Source organism: Penicillium maclennaniae (genome assembly GCF_028827695.1).
Source record: "Penicillium maclennaniae strain IBT 15551 chromosome Unknown utg000004l:1.0-3007600.0:1.0-3009580.0, whole genome shotgun sequence".
In the NCBI taxonomy this organism is placed as follows: Eukaryota; Fungi; Ascomycota; class Eurotiomycetes; order Eurotiales; family Aspergillaceae; genus Penicillium; species Penicillium maclennaniae.
In genome coordinates this window covers 2,987,653-3,009,466 of record NW_026623216.1, presented here as the reverse complement: position 1 = coordinate 3,009,466, position 21,814 = coordinate 2,987,653, and the positions used below count along the sequence as shown (strand labels likewise).

The window sequence follows — 21,814 nt, the reverse complement described above, 5'->3', positions numbered from 1 at the left end:
GATTAAAAATGGTGTTATTCTCGCCTTGTTGGGGCCTCCGACCTTTAAATTTACCGCCTATAATATCTACCTTAATACGTCGATATAAAACCCTAAACGCTATATAATATCTATAACCCTAAACCTTTATAATTCCTTTTATATTTCGGAATATTACCCTATATATAAATTATCTTTAATATCTATATCGCCCGTCCGTTCTATTCTCGATATTTTATCCTTTATATCTATATCTTTCTAATCTCGTTTAAAAAACTATAAACCGTGGAACCCTAACCCTTATAATTCTTATTTTATATCTCTATAAATCTATATATATTAATCTTTATATCTATATATAACTAAATTCGATAACTTAATTCTATAACTCTCTTCGTATCTTATTTATCCTTACTCTTTATAATCCCCTCGATATATATATACCTTACTATTTATATAATAAATCCCTAAAACCCTTACCCTTTATACTTATATATCTATGTCCCTTCTATTTCTTTGGATTTATTCTCTTCTATATCTCTCTTAATATTATTTGCCCTTCCTTATATATATTCCCTTAAATATATCCCCCTATATATACCCCTTTCTATATATCTCTTTATATTTATATTTCTATATTTCTATTTCTATATCTATATTTCTATTTCTATATTTCTATTTCTATGTCTATATTGATATTATTCCTTTTATCCTAACCTCGAAATCTCCCGAACCCTTATAATATATATCTCCCTTTTCGATTATCTTAATATTCCTACTTTTCTTTATATATCGATATATTCCATCCCTCTTCGTATAATCATCCTTTCTTCCTATATATATCCCGTATAATTCTCTCTATCCTATCTTCGATAAATCCCTTCCCTTTAAAATATATATATTCCCTTCAATTGATTTCTCTATCCCCACTATCCCTAATTGGAACCCCCTTCCCCTATAATCTATATATCTAAATCCTATTCATTTCTAAATTCTCTATATCCATCTATATATATATATATCTCGATATCCCTTCCAAATTCTATTCTATATATCTCTTTCTTCCTATGCCTTCGTGCTGATTCTTCTTAATATATATCTCTGTACCCCTTCAATATTGATATAAACCTTGCCCTGCGTCTTCTAAACCCTAAACCCCTTTTGCTATATAAATCTGCTTGTACGTAAACCTACCGTTTTGCATTACTATTTTCTGACGGCCGTCACCATTTATACCTACCTACCTACATATATCCCTTAACATACTGGTGCTTTCTGACGGCCGTCAACATTTATACCTACCTACCTACATATATCCCTTGACATACTGGTGCTTTCTGCCGGCCGTCAACATTTATACCTATGACCTATATCTACCTTGGTATATGGCGTTCTTCGGACCCCCGTTACCATTATGCCTACCTACCACGATAACGCCTATTCCCCCCTACTCCGACCGAATACCGCTTGTTAACCGTAACACCCTCTCGCCTGAACTGTATATCACCCAAAACCCCAACATCGATAACCCTAACCACGATACTAACCTAAACCCTTTCGCCTTCACTATATATCACCTAAAACCCTAACATCGATAACCCTAACCACGATGCTAACTTAAAACCCTTATTGGAACCGTCTTAGTCATACCCCTCGAAATCACCACTGACTGGGACCTGCTTGCTCATACCTCTTAATAACGACTTACTGGGATCGTCTTTGTCACACCGTCTTTGTCACACCTGATATAACTGCTGACCGGACCGTCTTTGTCGTACCCCTATATAAAACCCTAAAACTCTACTTGAACTATAACACCGATAACCCTCACCACCATTCTGACTTAAACCCTTCCCCGGACCGTCTTTGTCATATAACTCGACCGTAACGATATCACCGATATCCCTAACCACGATATATAAAATCTAACACTATGGGGGCCTCTGGGAATATTCGGACTCAAATATATATCTCTAATACAAACGCATCCATCCAAATATATATTTACTATATCTTTGCAATCTCACTAAAACCCATATTCGTGGTACATCCGACGTAACCAAACATACTCATGCGCTAACCGGGAATGCCTGGTGTCCACGGACTGCGCCAAATACTCTCGGACGGCGTCCAAATCCGTCACCCGGACACTGGCGCTCTGCATCCGCTAACACCACCATTCATACCCTCCTGGCGCCTATCGGGCCATTGCCAATGGATCAACATCGCCATCATCGGATACAAAAACTGCCGGTATTCACACTGCCCCCCGGCCTCCCAACCGGGACAAATCGACTGCGGCATCCCACACGAATAACAACAATAAAATCCTCCCGCGGCATACTGCATCGAATCCCGAATCGCCCGTACCCATCGTCGACACTCGCCACTCTCGTCCGCGGGGCAATTCCACAAATCATGCTGCACATCATCCCGCTGCGCCTGCACACATAACCAATATCGGTGGTTCCACTGCCGTGCCTCCTGCGCCAAAAACTCCTCGTCCGATAACTGCTGCGCTTTTAACGTCTGCACACGCTCGGAAATCGCCGTCTGCACCATCTGCTGCTAGCGATATCGGTGCTGGGCCTCGATGGGAACCTCGTGCGCGGACGGGCTGCGGGGACTACTTCTGCTTAGCTCGTCTTCCCGCATCTCGGCGTCGCTATCCTTATAGCTGCCTTCGATCACGGACTCGGCCGCCTCCCAATCCGGGTGACATTAATCACACCATTGCTCATCGACTCCGAATGGCCCGTCCTGGTCGCCGCATCCCTGCCGGGTGTACCCATCGATATCCCCATCTAAATACCTATCCAACAACACTCGCCGACACTGATGCTCACCGGCGATGTATTGCCGGACTAACTCCAACCCGGCTTGCTCACGGTCCGTGTTCTGGTCAAACCATGCGGGAACCTCGTCAAACCCTTCGGGCTGGATGATGATGGCCTCACTGGGTAACCGGTCTCGCCCGGCACGGCCACTTTCCTGCGCATAATCTAACAATGACCGGGGGAACCCAATGTGAATAATGCATCGGATATCGGGAATGTCCACACCCATACCCAACGCACTGGTGGCCGCAATCACCCCGTTCGTGGCACACCGGAACTGTTCCAATATTCCCAACTTACTATCCTGGTCGCTATAAAATACGGAACACCCCAATATCTCTGCCGCCTAGGTCACGATGGGCTTGGTGCTACCATACACAATCACTCGACCGGGTCTGGCACGCTGCACCCGTTCGTGGATGAAATAACGGACACCCGGATCCTCTAACCATTGCGTCTGGGAACGATATCTCGATGCAATCACGGGCCGGTACACCCGGTATGCCACGTTATGACGACTGGTACGCTCGCGGTGCATACTGATGTCCTCCCGCGTCACTTGCATTCGCTGAAATAACCGGCTCTCCTCGCATGGGGGTAATGTCGCGGTTAAAAACACCATCTGCACGCCACACTGATGCAACCGACCTAATTGCTGTAACCGTGGGCGAAACTTCTCGGACTCGTTCAATATCATATGGCATTCGTCAATGACAATCCGATCTAACCGCATCAACTCGCGCTGGCGGTTCAAAAACGACTGGAACCCATCCGTGAATACGGACTCGGGCGTGACGAACACAATGGCCGCATGATCGGGATGTCGATTGCTATCCCACTCGACACATGGAATGCCGGCCGCCTGGCATCGCTGTTGCAAATCCGCACGTAATGCCGTCAATGGCACCACTACAACGGTCAATCCGCCGCGCTAGGCCACCCACGCGGGTAACATAAACAACATGCTTTTCCCACCGCCGGTGGGCATCACCACGACCACCCGGGAATGGCCGGCTTGAATCGACTGGATGGCGGCCCCCTGCACCCCACGGAACTGCATCGTGGGCTGTCCGGTCATCCGCTGTAACGCCTCGGTTATGTTGGTCGTCTCGACTAAATGCTGACGCTCGTCCCGCATCATAACCCCCCTCGTCCTTCCACCGGGGCTGCGGCCGCTTACCCAATACACTACTGGGGATGTCCTTAATATCAAACCCTAATAAATTATGCCAATGCACGCTGCTCGTCCGAAACCCGGCCTATCGGCCTGCCGTGGTTCCCTGCTGCTGGCTCATCATCCGTCCGTATACCATCTCGGCCACGTGCGTGGTGTGCGCGGCTTGCAAATCGGCGACATAGCGAATCCATTGCTCATCGTCCATGGCATCCTCGTTCTCCTCGTCGTCGGCCATAACCTCGGTCCCATCCTCGCGGACGTTATACGGAAACGGTTTGGTATTGCTAAAATACCGTCGGCTAATAGCAATAGCAATATCTCGGTATGCGGCTAACGTTAATCCATGGTGTAATCGCATCTTACTTTCCCGAACTAATGCCTCTTTCAAACGCACCGACGTCCACTCTCGTTCGGTCCCGGTATCGATTCCCCATAACTTACTAGCCTGGGTGTCGGGAATGGCGGGTGACTGGCATTTCTGCTGATAATACGCCTGTAATTGCTCGACAAATAGCAATACCAACCATAAATACCACACGATCAACTCGCCCACTTCGCGGGGCACATACCGATGGATCACCTTGGCGTCCCCGCTGGCGTAAAACCCTTTGTGGTACCGCGTGACTAATGCCACTAATCCATCTTCGATGAACACGTTTCGCTGTCCCCCGGCGGCCGTGTTACGATAACGAATACTCAACAACTCGGGCCCTCGCGCCGGCTGTCCGCTGGTGATATGGACTAATACGGCTAACTTCTCCTTGAAATCGTTGACGAACCCAAAAAACCGTTTGATGCCATCGATACTGCACCGCCCTTCATCCGCGTGGATGAATAACTGCTGCAATGGACGCTCCGTACGCACTCGATCGGACATCCACTGGGCCCCATTGACCGGCCACGACGTGCGTGGATCTTGCAAAAAACTCCACCCCGCCTTGGGCTGGTTGAAATCGTCCGCCATGCGGTCCCATGGGATCACGGGAATCTGGTCGGGTCGGCACATCAATACATAGTCGACCATTAATTGCCGCGCACTGGCGGTTAACCCATAGATGAACCCTCGGAATGCACCCATAGTAAACCGCATCGCTTTGTACGATAACTGATCATGGCCTTCCCAACTGATATGCCCATCGGACGGGGTGTTATAATGGACCTTTAACCTATATCGGCGTAAATCTAACATCCATTCTATTAGGCTGGCGGTGCCGTGGACCATAAATTTATTAGTCATAATACGAATCCATTCGCGGAACGTCTTCGGTTCTTGCCGCGTCTGCGGCGTGAATGCCACTAATGGCGAACTGGATCTCGTGGGTAAACTATTAAATGCGGGTGAACTGGATAATATCAGTGTGGACGGTATACGTGGTGGTGGTGTCAATGGCGGGCTACTACTGTACCCTTCATCACCAAATATATATCCGGGATCCTCCATCGGGCTGGGCCCCATCCACTCCCCATCCAACCGGTTCTGGGTCCCCTGGAATAACTCGCGGGCATTCGGGTCTAATAAATATGCCTTATGCACGATCACAAACCGCGAAATCTTAATCACGCTAGACAAAATAGGCGGATAACTATTGGGGTCCTTCCATAGTCGTCCGCCCTCGTGGTCGCCTACCCCTAAAACGGCTAACGCACATACTAACGCGCACTCGTACTCGCTGGACTGGATCTCTTGATTTAACAATTCGATCACAAAATCCATACACCGTACTTCGACGGGCTATAACCGGTTAGCTTGGTCGCCGGGGTCCTCGCTCGGGCTCGGCTTGGGACGGCCCGCGTGGGTATGACTCTCGGCGGCCCGCCATAATACGTCCTATGCCATACGCTGCCGGCATTTAAACCGGTATATGGGACTGTTCCACTCATGGGGGGTTTGCGTGCGGGCGAAAAACATCAATATCCGCTGGTATGGCTCGACGTGACGCTCTAACTCGGTGCTCTCGTGCATATATGCCTGTAATGGCTTGGCGGGGATACTATGCATATCGGTCCGTGCGGCTTCAATGCGTAATGGATGACCGGTCTGCTTCGTAATACTCTGGCTTTTGCTTACGACGCCAAACATGGCGTCCCATATCACGCGTGCGGTGGCCTCTGGGCCCTCGGTATCCTCGGCCGGCGTTTCAATGCATATCCGTAATTGCTTGGGCGTCTGGCCCTGCAAATAACGTGCCCATCCGGTTCGGTCCAACCATAGGTTCGCCTCGTCGATTGCACCGGCCTAGATAACCGCGGGCTGCTGCTGGTGCTGGGTGAATATCGCTTGCATCTCATCAATCGCTTGCGTCACACGACTAGCCGGGGAATGGGTGCGGTGGGCTCGTACTGGGGACCGGGATGGCGTACGTGGATATAATACGACCCGGATTTACTGCGAAAAACCCGCTAGCAAACCACTCGCCGTATAGCATCCTCGCGTTTCCTCTGTCCTATGGCGGATGCGGATGGTCTAACTCCGCCCGTATGGCTATATATGGAAAACTGATGTGTTCTCGACCAATGCACTCGTAAACTGTCGGGACTGCGATAAACCTGACCGCACCTGGTAATCTGACATAATAACCCGTCTTCGTAAATGGTTAACCCTGGGATGGGATTTTCCACACTTATGGGTAATATCCTGTCCTCGTTGGATATATCGTCCCACTTATCTCTATTTTCAATAATATTAAATACTTGCTATGCAATACCTCGACTGATACGATGAATGCCTTTGGGGGTGGTCAAATGACGCACGATATCCTTGGGCTTCACGGCATACTCGCACTGGCGACAAATGGCAACTCCCTACTTATCGTTGCGGATGAAATATTGGTCGGCAATGGTTAACTCGGTGGGTTCACTCATCTTGAACGTGGATATATATTTCGTAATATGGAATCTGTGCTAAACGGATATTGGAAAACTCCTATCACTGGGAATGGCTCGGATGTTACTAAAATTGAAATTGGATACTACTAGGAACCCCTGAATCCTACGACTGAATTTTTAATCTCTAATCCCTACTGGTTACTATGTGATAAATCGGGTGTGGTTGTTGGCTAGTGATGGGTGATGACTGGGATGGCGCGGCCGACCGTACCCATCAAATTATTTCACGAACTTCGCATCCCTGTAATAAGCTCTCTCAATCGTCGGATAAACTTATAACTTAGTAATATTAATAATAAAATACGAAATTAAAATATACCTAATTTTTGGCGATCAAAACTAATGGGAACCTCATTGTAATCAAACGAAAATATCACAAACCCTGATTGTAATCAAATCACTCGGGAAACCCTAAGCCCATACTAACGGATGCTTAGTCAGTTGTAATGAACTTGATTACAACCACCCCCATGGGATAGAGCAAGATATATCTCGGCGTTTAAGATCCTTACTCGCAATAATAGCGGTCTGATTCCTTTCTTTAATTTCGTATAAGAAGTGACCTAGTCCAATGCGTATCGACCTTATTTGGATAAGGATAGATACGTATAGCTTCGATAGCCCCTTATATAGCTCCAAGACCTTCCGCGTCGGCGCCTTAATAAGGCACTTCGTCGGCCGGCCCGTCTTCTCCCTCTCCCATTATTTCTTCTATCTCTCCTTAATACGCTTACGGGTGTTACGCTTCGCCGCGGAGGCTAGGCGGACAAAGTGTTTCTCCGAACCTGCACCCACACGATACCAGCAGTTTTTTTGAAAATGAACCCTACCGACGCAATATATAGCGGAGATAGGGTTCGAGAAAATAAGGCTCCTAATTGCTATTTATCAAATTCTATATTAAGGCGATAAAGATAAAATATAAGGAATAGTAATCGAAAAAAAGGGAGATAAGCGTAATAAGAAATACATAGGGTCGGGTTAGTCCAAAATACATATAGTCGGGTTGGGTCGGGTTGGTCCGAAATGCACAGGGTCGGGTTAGTCCAAAATGCAGGTCTGACCTTGTGCATTTTCGACCAAGCCGATCCTATACATTTCGGACCATATCCCCTTTGGGAATTTCGGACCAAACGCTAACCTCTTTCGGAATTTTGGACCATCCATACCCGCTCAAGGAGAGCAACTTTAAACCCCCCCTATAAAATTCAATAAAATAGATAAAAATATTCTGATTTAATATATAATATCTGAAGCACTTTTACTTGTAGGGAAAAATATAATATAACCTAGTTTCGCTTATATAAGCCTATCGTTTGTGCCAGTTTTTGCCTACTAGACTATTTATCAAATTCTATATCAAGGCGATAATAATAAAATATAAGGAATAGTAATCGAAAAAAAGGGAGATAGGCGTAATGAGAAATGCATAGGGTCGGGTTAGTCCAAAATATATATAGTCGGGTTAGGTCGGGTTAGTCCAAAATATACTGGGTCGTGTTAGTCCGAAATGCACAGGTCGGGTTAGTCCAAAATATAGGTCTGACCTTGTGTATTTTCGACTAAGCCGATCCTATGCATTTCGGACTATATCCCCTTGGAATTTCGGACTAAACGCTAACCTCTTTCGGAATTTTGGACCATCCATACCCGCTCAAGGAGAGCAACTTTGAACCCCCCCTATAAAATTCAATAAAATAGATAAAAATATTCTGATTTCATATATAATATCTGAAGCAGTTTGACTTGTAGGCAAAAATATAATATAACCTAGTTTCGCTTATATAAGCGTATCGTTTGTGCCGGTTTTTGCCTACTAGATTTGCCTACTAGATACGAGTCTATTGAGCCCATTGTCGACTGCAATGAGATAACTGCCTCCGTCCTATTATCCGAGTCTATTGAGCCTATTATCGACTATAATGACGTGATTACCTCTGTCCGATTATATAAGTCTATTAAGTCTATTAGGGACTGCGATAAGGTGAATTCCCTCGTTCTATTATCTATTAATCTTATTAGTATACTAAGTATAATTAAATATACGTCTTCAGCGAATTATAATAGAATATATAGATATATTTATATCTACGAGACTATAAAACATACAGTAAATTTACCTTATATACCCTATAATTTCTTTTATATTTATCGTACAATATATATCAGATAATAAAATAAGCGTAATATAGTCTACCCTTTTAGTTTACCTTAATTAATTAAGGTAGAACTACTAGAAGGCCTTATTTAAGAAAGTAGTAGGGTTTTAGGGTTATAGACAGCTTATATAAACCCCTAGCCTAAGGGTAACTAAGTATCGTACGAGTGGCTAAAGTATACCCTATCAAAAAAAAGGTCCAAATTTCTAATCCCTATAACTACCTCTTCTATTAGTTATACGATCTTTAAATTAAAACCGAGTATAAAGCGATCGCTAGTTTAGAACTTTTGAACTTTTTAGGATTATCCGACCGATATTTTCAAATAGCATGCACTCGAGAAACCTAATTGGAATGCACTCACTAGCGCCGTTTTTCTCCCATAGTAAAGCCGAAACCCTAAATGGAATGCAATGCATTCCACCACCCCCCATGGGGTAGATTTTTAAATAAATTAAACTACTAATATATATATAACGAATTACATAGTAGTAGATAATAGGGTTTTGTGGGAGATCCAGTGGGAGATCTAATGGGAGATCAAGTCTTTTATCCATCGATGAATAAAAGAATATTTCCTTAATAGGAAACCTCAGGGTATGATATGATGATTGAAGAAGAATTGTATTTTTCTTGTAGAGAATTGCGGACATATTTATATCCAATCAACAATATTCTAGGCCTATATTAGACTTGCATTGTTTTAAGTCTAGGCCTGTCTTGCTTTGAAATCAATCATAGTCTAGGCATCATTTTTAGTTGTCAAGGCATCATTAATAGTCTAGACCTATTGTCAAGGTATCATTAATAGTCTATCCATAGAACACCTTTTAATAGACCTATTATAATTAGGTGGCTTTTCGTATTTACCTGACCAATTATAGAGATCATAGTCTTCTTGGATGACTAAAGGTAATGCTGACAGTCCTTGATAATGCTGACAAAGGTAATGCTGACAGTCCTTGAATATGCTGACAGGTTTTAATAATATTAATAACAGCGTAGCTAATTGTACCTTATTAGAATAATTCCCTTAGTTTAAATTCCTATAATAACCTCTCTATAATATAATATAGTCTTATAACTCGGATTAATAAATAATTAACTATTAAATTAGAATTACTTATTAATAATTCCGGAGGGGGTTTGTTCGATAGAGAAAAATCTCCTGATTCTAGATGTTACGGACCAACAGGCACCAATCGACTATGGGGCCGCAACTTACTGATGGGGCCACCGAGGGCCAACCGATCTATCTGTCATCAAGGTCACGTGCAACATCCTATACCTGGAGACCCCAGGTATTAAGGGAAAAGAGAAACCATGATCATGCTCAGTGAGCAAGAGCATGATCCGCCCTGAGCAGACCCACCTGGCAGACTTTATCCTGTATACATGTACTGATGTGATCAAAGCTTCTATTTGGTCTTTAGTCTGCGGGGTTGGTTGGATCCACCGCCTAACAGGCCGTGTTCAATTTGAGTACTTGGTTAGAACTACTAGTATAAAATGGCAATTCAAATAAAAGAAAGCAGAGAGGGGTATGTATTCGTCACTGAAACTATCAAGGCTAATTTGTACATTTTAAAAGTAGTGTGGCATATTGATTGGCCCTAACCACGCATTCAACATCTCCTCAATCGTAACGTCCTGAAGACCCACCCAAGGAAAACCAGGATCAGGCTGAGGCTCTTCATAGATATCATTTTCTGAGATTCCAGTGGTGAAGACTCCCAGTGCACCATTATTCTCTCCAGCACTATCAGACTGCGCAAGACGATATTTCTCTTCAAACCATTCAGAAAGGAACCGCAGCCAATCTTGGTAGAAGAACATCTCATGTTGATCCCATTTCCCACCTTTACACTCCTGATCAAGCGTATTCATACGCTTGACAGATTTCTGGATTTCATGCCGCATATCCAATGTCTCTCGCAACCCTCGGACTTGATTGTGATCTCGAACGGATGGCTCCAACGATGCGAGAACAAGTTTGCATGAAGCTGCAACGCTGAACCCGGTCATTGTCCATTGGGTGTAACTAAATCTCTCTTCAATACGAGGTGGTAGACTGAAGTAAAAGCTCATAAATTGTTTTGCAGCCGCTAGTCCGCGACAAAGGGCATCGATTCGCAGAAGGGCCATGGATTGGTCGAATGACGCGGCGGAAGATTGGTATACATCGAAAAAGGTAGTTTGATAGAGATGGATTTCGAAGGCGTGGGATGGAATGCCTTGAAATACTAATCAAGTGTTAGAATTTAGATCTGCAGTAGAGATAAGGCTTGGTCAACTCACCATCATAGTCAATAGGGACAGGAAGCCGGGCTTTGTAATCTTCAAAATCGCTTTGAAGAGAACTAATCATAACTTCTATATCCGCAGGAGGCTTATTCTCACCGAATCCCCGTGCAACTAGAGAATCGATTCGTACAAGCATGTGTTGTACTTGAACCTGACCTAACAGGTATCGATCGGTTGAGAATTCGCATTCCTGCGAACAACTTCGCAGCGCATGATTCTATGAAGGGTGACCAAGGCATTGTTCCTGTCCGCTGTAGTACTATGGAGTGACTAGTCATGTGAAAAGAAAGTAAGCAAGACATAGTCTTTTCAGGTCTAGACCGGGCTGTGCAGGTGGTAAATCGAACTTACCACGCGTCAAGGAGAAAATATCCAACCAAAGCTCGCATTTCCTCGTTTCGCAGGGAAATCGTTTCTGTCGGAGGATCCGTGTCCAACAGGACGTCAATTCTTTGTCTTACTCCTCGCAGCTTGGCTGGGTAATCCAGTCTGCAATCGTTGATTATACTTTGTGCGAGGTGCAGATATCCAGAAAACCGCACTATATGGAGGTTTTTCTTCGTTTCTATCTTCCGTGTTAGCTTTTGTGAATCTAATGAAGAGAGAAATTGTCTAAAACATACCCAGCTATAGTAACCAGCAATCCCTGTAGTATATCGAAGGGTTGTTGGCGATTGCCTTGCAAGACTTGTCCCCCAAGGTAAGACGTCGAAACCTCCTCGAGGGCCAGGTGCAGCGGGACATTTCGAAACGAGGAGACCAAAAGAATAGAGAGTAAGAGGAAGGGTTTCTCCGATCTGAGATCCTCGACAGTGGCGTTTCTCGGCAGCTGTACAAATGGGAAATACGTTATGGCATCACGAAAGCTCTCTATCAAACGATTTGCCTCTTCGTGGGTGATCAGCCCGTTCCCGATCACATCGCACGGATTTCGAGGAGTCGGAGCACAACTTTCACTTTTCGGGGACAGTGGCAGTGGCAGTGGTGCCTGTTGCGGGCTTGAGTGAGGCTGATTGATCTGGCCTAATATTTGATCCACCTTGTCCTCGAGTGCACCTATTCGCCTAGATTAGATGCGGTCAGCTTGACAGATCGTATCGATACGAGGAGTGGGCAGATATACGTCTCCCTCTTCTTAGGAGTACGAGCTTTTGTTGCACGGAAATAACACTCTTTGTTCAGACGGAGACACCTTCAAAGCGTGTTAGGTTTACGTTGCTAAGTAGAAGAGAAGAGAAGTAGAAGTAGAAGCGGGATGTTGCATACCGATCACAGCCTTGGGTAGAGGTGCGCGAGCACCTAATTTTAGCACGCACACAGTTCTCGCAGGTCCTGACTCGGCCTAGACTGGCTGGCGCGGACATAGTAGGCAGCATTTAAAGAATTGGAGCTAAGATGGAGGCCGGATAGAAACAGGAGGCCTTAAGAGTCCGCGGACCGGCCCCCAGGCAATTCCCCTCCTAGTCCGCGGACTCGGAGTTTGCCTGGACTCCGTGTCTTGGCACGGCCCCATTGTCAGCCCCGGGAAGTATACTTGCGCCAATGATAGTCCTACGTAGGATCGGAGATAGCATAGCCTCGTGGCTGACTTTCAGGCCTCGTTATTTTGTCAGATTGTATAAAGAGAGTGTGTATTCGATGCTATGAGGAGGGGAATATCAACCTCAACCCATCTAGACTCGCATTCTACCTCTTCTCCTCCTCACTATCTCAAAAAAGAACAAGAAGAAAAAGAGAGAAAAAGAGTAGAAATATCAACACTGAAAATGTCGGAAATGAACATGGACGACTGCACCTTGGCAACTTGCCCAATTGACTTGGCCTATATCAATTACCAGCCTAACATCCCGGCAAATGTCCTCTTCCTCGCCATCTTCGGCCTTCTCCTCGCCGCACAAATCGCCCTAGGAACATGGTTCCGAACATGGACATACATGGGGGCCATGACCGCGGGGCTCATTCTTGAAATACTGGGATACATCGGGCGAGTCATGATGCACAGCAACCCATTCGACTTTAATGCATTCCTTCTGTACGTGACCTTCGAGACATACCTCTGAATAAAGCAAGCTAACCAGAAACTCGACTTTTAGATACCTCATTTGTGTCACGATTGCCCCAGCCTTCTTCACCGCCGCCATTTACATCTGCCTGGGAAGAATTGTCATCGTCTACGGGGAGGATATCTCCAGGATTCGCCCACGTACATACACCATCCTCTTCGTCACTTGCGATATCATCGCTCTAGTCCTACAAGCAGCCGGCGGCGCCATTACCTCCATCGCCGACTCAGACCAAAAAAGCCTCAGCGATACCGGTGTCAATATCATGATTGCAGGATTGGCTTTCCAGGTCGCCTCGTTGACGCTGTTCATCGTGCTCGCTTCGGAATTCGCCCTGCGAGTGCGCCGCAGCTCAGAAGACATGAAGAATGCGTCTACAGCATCTGTTCGCAGTGGTTTGAAATGGAAGATGTTTCTTCTGGGTAAGTGTCACTAAATAATCTGCATTTATCAGCCTATGCTAACCCAATCAAAGGTCTTGCCATTGCCGTTTTAACGATCTTCACTCGCTCGATCTTCCGTGTTGCGGAGCTGAAAGGTGGATTTAACAGTGATCTGGCTAATGATGAAATTTCCTTGATGATTCTTGAGAGCACTATGATTGCCATTGCGTGCATTTGTATGACCGCCGCTCACCCAGCAGTTGCCATGGGCCGGCGATGGGGGGAACTCTCGGCGAAGCCGCGTCGTGGAGTCGTTTCTAAGGTGTCGCAGGCTTCATCAGAAATTGAGATGATAAATGCTTGAAAATATATAGCAAAGCCCCTGGTGACTCGGAGTGGTCGGGTTCAAGGGATTGGGTATTAGACATTTCAGCGTTTGGATTGGTCTTGGTAATATCAGCAAGTTAGATCTGGAGTTAGCCTTTATTTGAGCGATTTGAATCATAGCATTCTCACATTCCATATTCCAATTCCCTCCAGTCATGCAAAGAGTTGAACCAGCTAGGGTCGGTGGAGTCGTATAGTTCCTAGGCTGCCCTTAGGTAGTGAATGAGGACCAATGAAGGACCAAAATCCTGAGGTGTCCGCGGAAAAAATGAATACTTTCCCTGACTCTCGAATTCGAATGCCTAGGCATACCTCTGCGCCGCATTTATTGCTGTACTCGTGCGAGTTTTTTTCTCAGGGACATTTTGCGTCGATCTCTTTTCTGTCGCAATGACTTTTTGGTCACGCTGAAAACTTTCGACTGGCCGCTGGAATTTATGGTCATTATGACCGAGTGGTATATAAAATATATAGGCAAACAGTACGCCGGTGTCAAGGCACGGTATTTCTATTATGAACGATAGGTGTGTCTTCCCAGGGGAAAATCACAAAAAGGCAAAAAGCGCTTTTAAAATGTTGCTTTAGCCAAGGCGACGATTCTCGGGACCACCATGGTTTTTAATCTCTAGGTATGGGCTGTGCTCCCTGTTCTTGCTCTGGTGTCATGCTAGAAGCATTGGATTTCATGTTGTTTCTCTGGAGAGAATAGTAGTTGAAGGTGAGCCGAGGTGAGAACGAGATTGCCCAAACTGACCTGCTTCAAGGATCTCACTCTTCCTCCTCGCCCAGGCGGTGAACCATATCGGCCAATCAGTTCTCAACATTGAATCGAGCTCGGCTTTTCATATCACTGACTCCTCTTTGGGCTAAGCGAACTGTTTCAAGTGTAGTTGTTCCTTTCAATGCGAATGACTGACCCCAGTCATGAAGTAAACATGGCAACATCTTGGCAAGGATGCACCCGCCAAGTCGGCCTCGCTTAAGCTATTTCAATTTCGGCAGCTGCTCGTGCCCTGCCGACAGAAAAAGATGTCGCGGCTTATGAAAAGCAACACTGACTTTTTCGTGATCTTGGTCTGTCCCTTTTATTGGGATTGGATAGTAGGAGTTCTTGATAGGTCAGTCGTTGTTTCATCAGAGCCATAGTTGGAGACATACCAATTGCGAGCCAAGGAAAGCCCAAAATCCCGAAGTATCCGCTGATAAAATATGTACCTGGCCCGTCTCTCGGATACGAATTCCCACGCATACATCTGCGCTGCACATTTTACTATATTCGTATGCCTTTTTCATCAGACTTGTTTTGCGACGGCATTGTTTTTGTCGCATCAATTTTCTTTTCGAGATGACATCCTTGGATCTGGTAGAATTGATAGCGGCCATTGTGAGTGGGGTGCCTTGATATCTGGGGGTACTTTGGGGTGGAAGGAACCTATTTAGAAAACAATAGGTAGCGGGACTCTTATAAAGCTTAGGTCCGCTGATAGGAAAGAGCCCGCTTAATTCCGCAATCAATCAGGTTTTAAAGGCGTGTCAAATTACAATGCAATCGGCAGCTATTCTCGAGAAAGAAGTAAGCGATTTACGCGCCGAAAACGAGAAGAAAAAGCGAAAAAGGACTCGGTCTACTAGACAGATATCTCTAGAGCAAGGCCTATCAGTTTCAGAGGCTCTTGAGCTTATTCAGGTGGAAGAACTAGTAATTGAAGCGTCAATACCCCGTCAGCCAAGACCGCCTCCGGCACCTATACAGCCGCGTACGAGGGCCTTACCGAAGTGCAAGAACAGCAAGGATGATATTCGCACTCGTTGCGGCGTTTGATCTTGATCTTCGACAGCGAGATGCTGTCACTGCTTTCTTGAATAGCAGGCTCGATAAGGACGTCTATACCAGAATGCCGGAAGGGTTTGAAACCCCTAGCAAGTGCTGGAAGCTCCGAAAGGCGCTTTATGGGCTGAGGATATCTCCTCGATTGTGGCAGCAAGAAGCAGCCGGAGTTCTCACCAAATTAGGACTCCGTCAAGTGCCAGAAGACCCATGCGTATTTATCGGAAATGGGATCATCGTCTTCTTCTACCCATGGGGGTTGGTGGGATGCATTGCATACCAGTTAGGGTTTCCGCTTTACTATGGAAGAAAAATGGCGCTAGTGAGTGTATACTAGTTGGACTTCTTGAGTATATCCTAGTTGAAAATATCGGTCGGATAATCCTAAAAAGTTCAAAAGTTCTAAACTAGCGATCGCTTTATACTCGGTTTTAATTTAAAGATCGTATAACTAATAGAAGAGGTAGTTATAGGGATTAGAAATTTGGACCTTTTTTTTGATAGGGTATACTTTAGCCACTCGTACGATACTTAGTTACCCTTAGGCTAGGGGTTTATATAAGCTTTCTATAACCCTAAAACCCTACTACTTTCTTAAAGAAGGCCTTTTAGTAGTTATACTACCTTAATTGATTAAGGTAAACTAAAAGGGTTAGCTATATTACGCTTTATTATCTAATATATATTATACGATAAATATAAAAGAAATTATAGGGTATATAAGGTAGATTTACTTTATGTTTTATACTCTCGTAGATATATATATATCTATATATTCTATTATAATTCGCTAAAGACGTATATTTAATTATACTTAGTATACTAATAAGAATAATAGATAATAGAACGGGGAAGTCACCTTATTGCAGTCGCTAATAGGCCTAATAGACTCGGATAATAGGACGGAGGTAGTTACCATATTACTGTTATATAATAGGACAGAGGCAGTCACCTATCCTATGGGGGGTAATTACAGTGAACTTAACTGCAATTTAGTTAGCATCCGTTAGTATAGCGTTAGGGTTTCCCGAATAACTTAACTATAATTATATTTTAAAGTTAACTACAATTAGCTTCCTATTAGTTTCTTTTACCTAGATTTCCGCTAGTGCTAGTTTTACTATTTATTTAGATTTTCCCTGCGTTTTAAGGCTATTCCACGATTCCTAAGGGTATTTACAGAGATTTAAAGTCGACGAGTTTTTTTAATAGGGTCCGTGTTACGACCCCTGCCACCGCAGACTACAGATGGGCCACCGAGAGCTAACGGTTCCCCGGAACTATTGATGACATAAGGAAACACGTGAGGAATCACGTAAAGATTAGGATACCGCAAGGAGGTCACATAATAGGCACGAAAAGATTACGAGTTCCTTAGACTATAGGATACGTAACTGCGAACCCCTAATATAATCCTATTAAGAGATAGGATAACCTATCCGACGATAAGGACCGGAACCTATCGAAGGATAGGTTTCGCCTATCCGCCGAATAGGCTCAGGAAGGGTATATAAGGGATATCCCCTATATACTTAGTTTAGCTCTTCGCGATTAATCCTATATTATTACTTAGAACCTACTATAAGATAGTATCTTCACAGTTTGACTCGTTAATAACCTATCCTACGATTAGGCTAGCTTATTCGTGATCTGACTGAATCGGCGCTCTACCTCGAATACCTTATAAGACTACTTTACAGACCCGAGCCCGTGTAAAGCCCAAACTATCGGTGACGGTACGGTTGTAAGTACTGCTTGAAGGCACGACCGTGGTAAGTATACCGAATATATTACCAGCTCACCAGTTCGCAGGAACAGTGCGTAACAGTCCGACCTAACCGTCCTATCACTAATATTAATAAACCCTAATATCTAGCACTAGGTGATTCGTTACCTACGTATTAGTAAGGATTATCGATTTAAATTTTAGGAGAGGGATTTAGGGGCCGCTATCTATTCCTAGTTTTAATTTTGTCTACTATCGATTATTTTTTATTATTAGGGTTTCCCTAGTATCTATCTAGCTATTCTATTTAGTTTTTAGATATATATCTATTAGCTATATATAAATCTATAAGTCCTAACTAATATTTTATCCGTAACTACTAGTTTGGTATAGCTATTTACTATATATATAAGTATATTATATAGCCTAAGGAGATTATCCGCTATTTAATAAACCCTAAAGGGATCTATTATATTACCTAAAGTAGTACCTAGTAGGTATTAGATACTATTAAGGACGAGTAGGACGAGTTATAGGATAAGATTATATCAGTCCCTATATAAGTAGAATATCCTATTCTAAGGTTAACCGTTTATTAGGATAGATTAAAATATACTATATATAGCGAGGTATACCGTAGTTATAGTATTATATAATTATATTAGTATAAAGAGTATAGGTTTTTCGCCTAGAGCTATTAGGGTAAGCCCTAGCCATCTAAGATTAGTATTAGATAGGAGAAACGTAAGTAAGCTATAGTCTAGGTTATATACTAGCGATTATTCTATAGCTAATTTAGGTCGCATTATATCTACGTACAATAGCCTAATCCTACGTATAAGCTCGCTATATTATCCCCTAAGCTATCAATAAGATAGAAGCGATATTTACCTAGTAGCGGTAGTAGCCCGCTATAATCTAAGCTAGGGAGATTAACGAGGCTAACTTATAGTTAGACCGTACTAGATAGGCCTATTATTTATATAACTAGACGCCTAAGGTATTATAGATATATATAAAAACCTTAGCGGACGACGCTAAAGGCCCCGAAGCTATTACGTAGTGTAGTGGGAGAACCGGTGACATAATAGTATGTGGGTGGCCTTAGGTACAATCTATAGCTTGGAGTGCCTAATATATCTTTAGGGTATAGTAGAAGATAGAGAAGTTATCTACCTAATTCATTTAGGTTACCCCCTTATTTTCTTCTATTCATAATATAGTATTAGGATTATCCTATACTACTATATTAGGGTATTAGTGCGGCCTTATCTGGTCTATCTTTATCGTTAGGTAGTATATATATATATATTATCTGGTCTGCGTTATTAGATAGCTATTAAGCTATTCCTATTTTATATTAGCGTCCCTAAAAAAGCTCTTTTATTAAGGTACGTTACTATACGAAGAAATATATACCTAAAGAGTAGGAATCGCGCTTAACCCTAAAAGCTATAAGATTATCTAAGACCTTAAACGGAAGACTATATTTATCGGTAATTATAACGGTATACTTTTAGTATAGATAGCTAAGAGTAGCTAGCTAAGATATAGTATTCCCCTAAATATACTTAGTTTCTATAAGGAATACTATTAGACTAATATATAAGAGATATAGTAGTACTTTAGATATTACTAAAGATATAGCCTATCTAGTTAAGTACTATAGCTAAGTAGGGGTACCCTAGTATCTAATAGTTATAGTACTTTACTATATAGATAATATTAATATAAATAATTCTATAGTATAAGTTATAAGAAGAGGAAGTAACCTTAGAAGAAAAAGAAGAGGAAGAAAAAGAATTATTAAGAGGAGATAGTTAAAAGTAAAGTATATAGAGTTAGTATTTTTTTTTTAGCCGAAAAGCTATCTCCTTTCTATAAGTAGAGAATAATATATAGTATATTAAATCTAATAGCTCCTAAGCTACTATACCCTAAGGGTATTTTAATCTTTATAGAGTACTATAAACTAATACTAAAAAAATCCGAATCGGTCCTAAGTAGTGATAATTATATAGACTATAACTACTAATTACTATTACCTATAGCTAAGCTACCTAGTACTTAATTATAAGAATACCTTCTAATAATTTTCTCCTTAAGTTACTATAGAAATCCTTAGATAAAGAGGCTTACTTTATCTATATCGTTAATCTTACTTTTTATATAGATATAGCTAAAGATATTATTAAACTTATTAAAATATAATTAGATATTATCCTACATTTTTTACTTAGTCTAGGTAAGGGATTAAAGATATATCTTTATATATCTTTACTACTCGCTATCGTTATTATAAAAATACTCTAAGAAGACTTCCTTATAGGTATCTTAGTCTTTCTTTAGCTAGAAATCCTGTCTCTTTACCTAGGACTTAGTGACCTTTATATAGTACTAAGGTAATATACCTATAATATCCTTATTATTTTTAACGCTATATCTAAAATATATATCCTATAGTTTTTCTAGAAACTTAGATATATTAGTCTTATTAAAGTATAGTACTCTTAGGGTACCTAGAGCTAATAATATAGAGAAATAAGGAACTTAAACTATATAAGATATAGCCTATACTTTACTAGAAAATTAAATGAAAATAAACTATAGGAACGTAACTATAATAGCACCCTAAAACTAACCCTAATCTGCCCCTTTAGGAAACCCTAAGCCTATATAAAAAAATACTAACTAAACTATAATACGCCTTATTACAGTTACCCCCATAGGATAGGTTCTAAAGATAAGAAACTATATTCTATTTGGTAAATATACGAAGGAGTAGATATATAGTACTTATACGAACTAATATAGGTTCGTATAGCAGAAAAAGTTAGATAACGTAACCATTTTCCCCCTAATAAGAAGGCCCTATTATCACACTACCGTCTTTAGGATATATAGGCTCGCTTAGCTCTGGCTACTATTATCGAAGCTTATAGGTAGCGAGCTCTAGGTTATATAGGTCCTATATGTAGAGATCTTCTATATAGTCTTAGCCTTATTATATCTAAGTCTTCCACTACTATAGACCTTTTAGCTTTTTACCCTTACGGATAGAGAGTGCGGTGGCTATCTCTATAGTTAATTCTTACTTAATTCACGCTGTCGTTGTATCCGGGGGAGGATATTCCTACTTATTATAAGTGGGTAGGCTTCAAATATTCGATCTATAAAACTTATATTATGCGAACCGGGCTTATATCTATTGGAAAGAGGAAGGCGGTTATATTATATATTGTAGTGGGAGAACCGGTGGATTAAAAGCAGGTAGATGGCCTTAGGCATGATCTCGAGCCTGCAGTGCCTTGCATATCGGCAGGCAGAGTTGAAGATAGACAAGTCATCTACCCGATTCATTCAGGTTGTCCCCTTATTCCTTCTATTCATGATGCAGCATTCAGGTTATCCCGTACTGCTGCAACATGGCATCAGTGCAGCCTCATCCAGATCGTCCTCTACGCCGGGCAGGCAGTGTGTATGTGAGTTGTCCAGTCTGCACCACCAGACAGCCATCGAGCCGTTCCCATTTCAGAATGCCATCAAAAAACTCTGGTATTATTAAATCCATAAGGATACAAATTTATATCGGAATAGATGTGCAAATATAACAAACACACGGAATAACACATTCTCCTTTATGCCGGAGGATATTCATGCCGACACTCGGGATTTTTCACGTGAACGTGTGTTGGAAGAATCGAGGAATTGCAAAAGGCGGTGGATTCTCAGCAATATCAGCAAGTTTGTCAAGCAGTCCCCTTGAGTAAATGTGAATTTCCATGCTGCCAGATCCCATATCGACAACGAGAATAATATTGGATTTGCAGCATGAATCGCCAACCAGAGTCGGCGACAGAAATGGCCCCACATAGCTATCAATATCAAAGAAGGTATGAGCCACAAATAGTAAGCCCCAGTGCTTACAATGAAAATGCGCTCACTTTGGTGGTGATAGGGCTGGCCGTGGGAATGACTGCAAAGCAGAAGTACCCAGGCTATAAAAGGACTGATGTCTCTAGCCACGCGTGGAGTTAATAACGCAAACACACACGCGTATTTTCCGCAAATTTTCCAAAAGACCT

General features: G+C 42.8%; 6 protein-coding genes across 6 annotated transcripts; 1 reads left to right on the top strand and 5 right to left on the bottom strand.

Annotated features, from left to right (window-relative positions):
• Positions 1–2,700: 2,700 nt before the first annotated feature.
• N7477_005256 (uncharacterized protein) lies at positions 2,701–3,045 on the bottom strand (the record flags this gene model as incomplete). Its single annotated transcript, XM_056966919.1, has 1 exon — positions 2,701–3,045. The coding sequence occupies one exon, from the start codon at positions 3,043–3,045 to the stop codon at positions 2,701–2,703; it is 345 nt and encodes a 114-aa protein (XP_056823700.1).
• A 117-nt stretch (positions 3,046–3,162) lies between these two features.
• N7477_005255 (P-loop containing nucleoside triphosphate hydrolase protein) lies at positions 3,163–3,954 on the bottom strand (the record flags this gene model as incomplete). The annotated part of the gene is made up of 2 exons (XM_056966918.1): positions 3,163–3,687; positions 3,757–3,954. The coding sequence occupies 2 exons, from the start codon at positions 3,952–3,954 to the stop codon at positions 3,163–3,165; spliced, it is 723 nt and encodes a 240-aa protein (XP_056823699.1).
• Positions 3,955–4,075: 121 nt separating this feature from the next.
• On the bottom strand, positions 4,076–5,071 carry N7477_005254 (uncharacterized protein; the record flags this gene model as incomplete). Its single annotated transcript, XM_056966917.1, has 1 exon — positions 4,076–5,071. The coding sequence occupies one exon, from the start codon at positions 5,069–5,071 to the stop codon at positions 4,076–4,078; it is 996 nt and encodes a 331-aa protein (XP_056823698.1).
• Positions 5,072–10,622: 5,551 nt separating this feature from the next.
• Positions 10,623–11,478, bottom strand: N7477_005253 (uncharacterized protein; the record flags this gene model as incomplete). Its single annotated transcript, XM_056966916.1, has 2 exons — positions 10,623–11,281; positions 11,337–11,478. 2 exons carry the CDS (start codon positions 11,476–11,478, stop codon positions 10,623–10,625), a joined length of 801 nt encoding a protein of 266 aa, XP_056823697.1.
• A 1,630-nt stretch (positions 11,479–13,108) lies between these two features.
• N7477_005252 (RTA1 domain-containing protein) lies at positions 13,109–14,152 on the top strand (the record flags this gene model as incomplete). Its single annotated transcript, XM_056966915.1, has 3 exons — positions 13,109–13,374; positions 13,436–13,827; positions 13,881–14,152. 3 exons carry the CDS (start codon positions 13,109–13,111, stop codon positions 14,150–14,152), a joined length of 930 nt encoding a protein of 309 aa, XP_056823696.1.
• Positions 14,153–15,260: 1,108 nt separating this feature from the next.
• Positions 15,261–15,558, bottom strand: N7477_005251 (uncharacterized protein; the record flags this gene model as incomplete). The annotated part of the gene is given in 2 exon segments (XM_056966914.1): positions 15,261–15,374; positions 15,391–15,558. The coding sequence occupies 2 exon segments, from the start codon at positions 15,556–15,558 to the stop codon at positions 15,261–15,263; spliced, it is 282 nt and encodes a 93-aa protein (XP_056823695.1).
• Between the last annotated feature and the right edge of the window lie 6,256 nt (positions 15,559–21,814).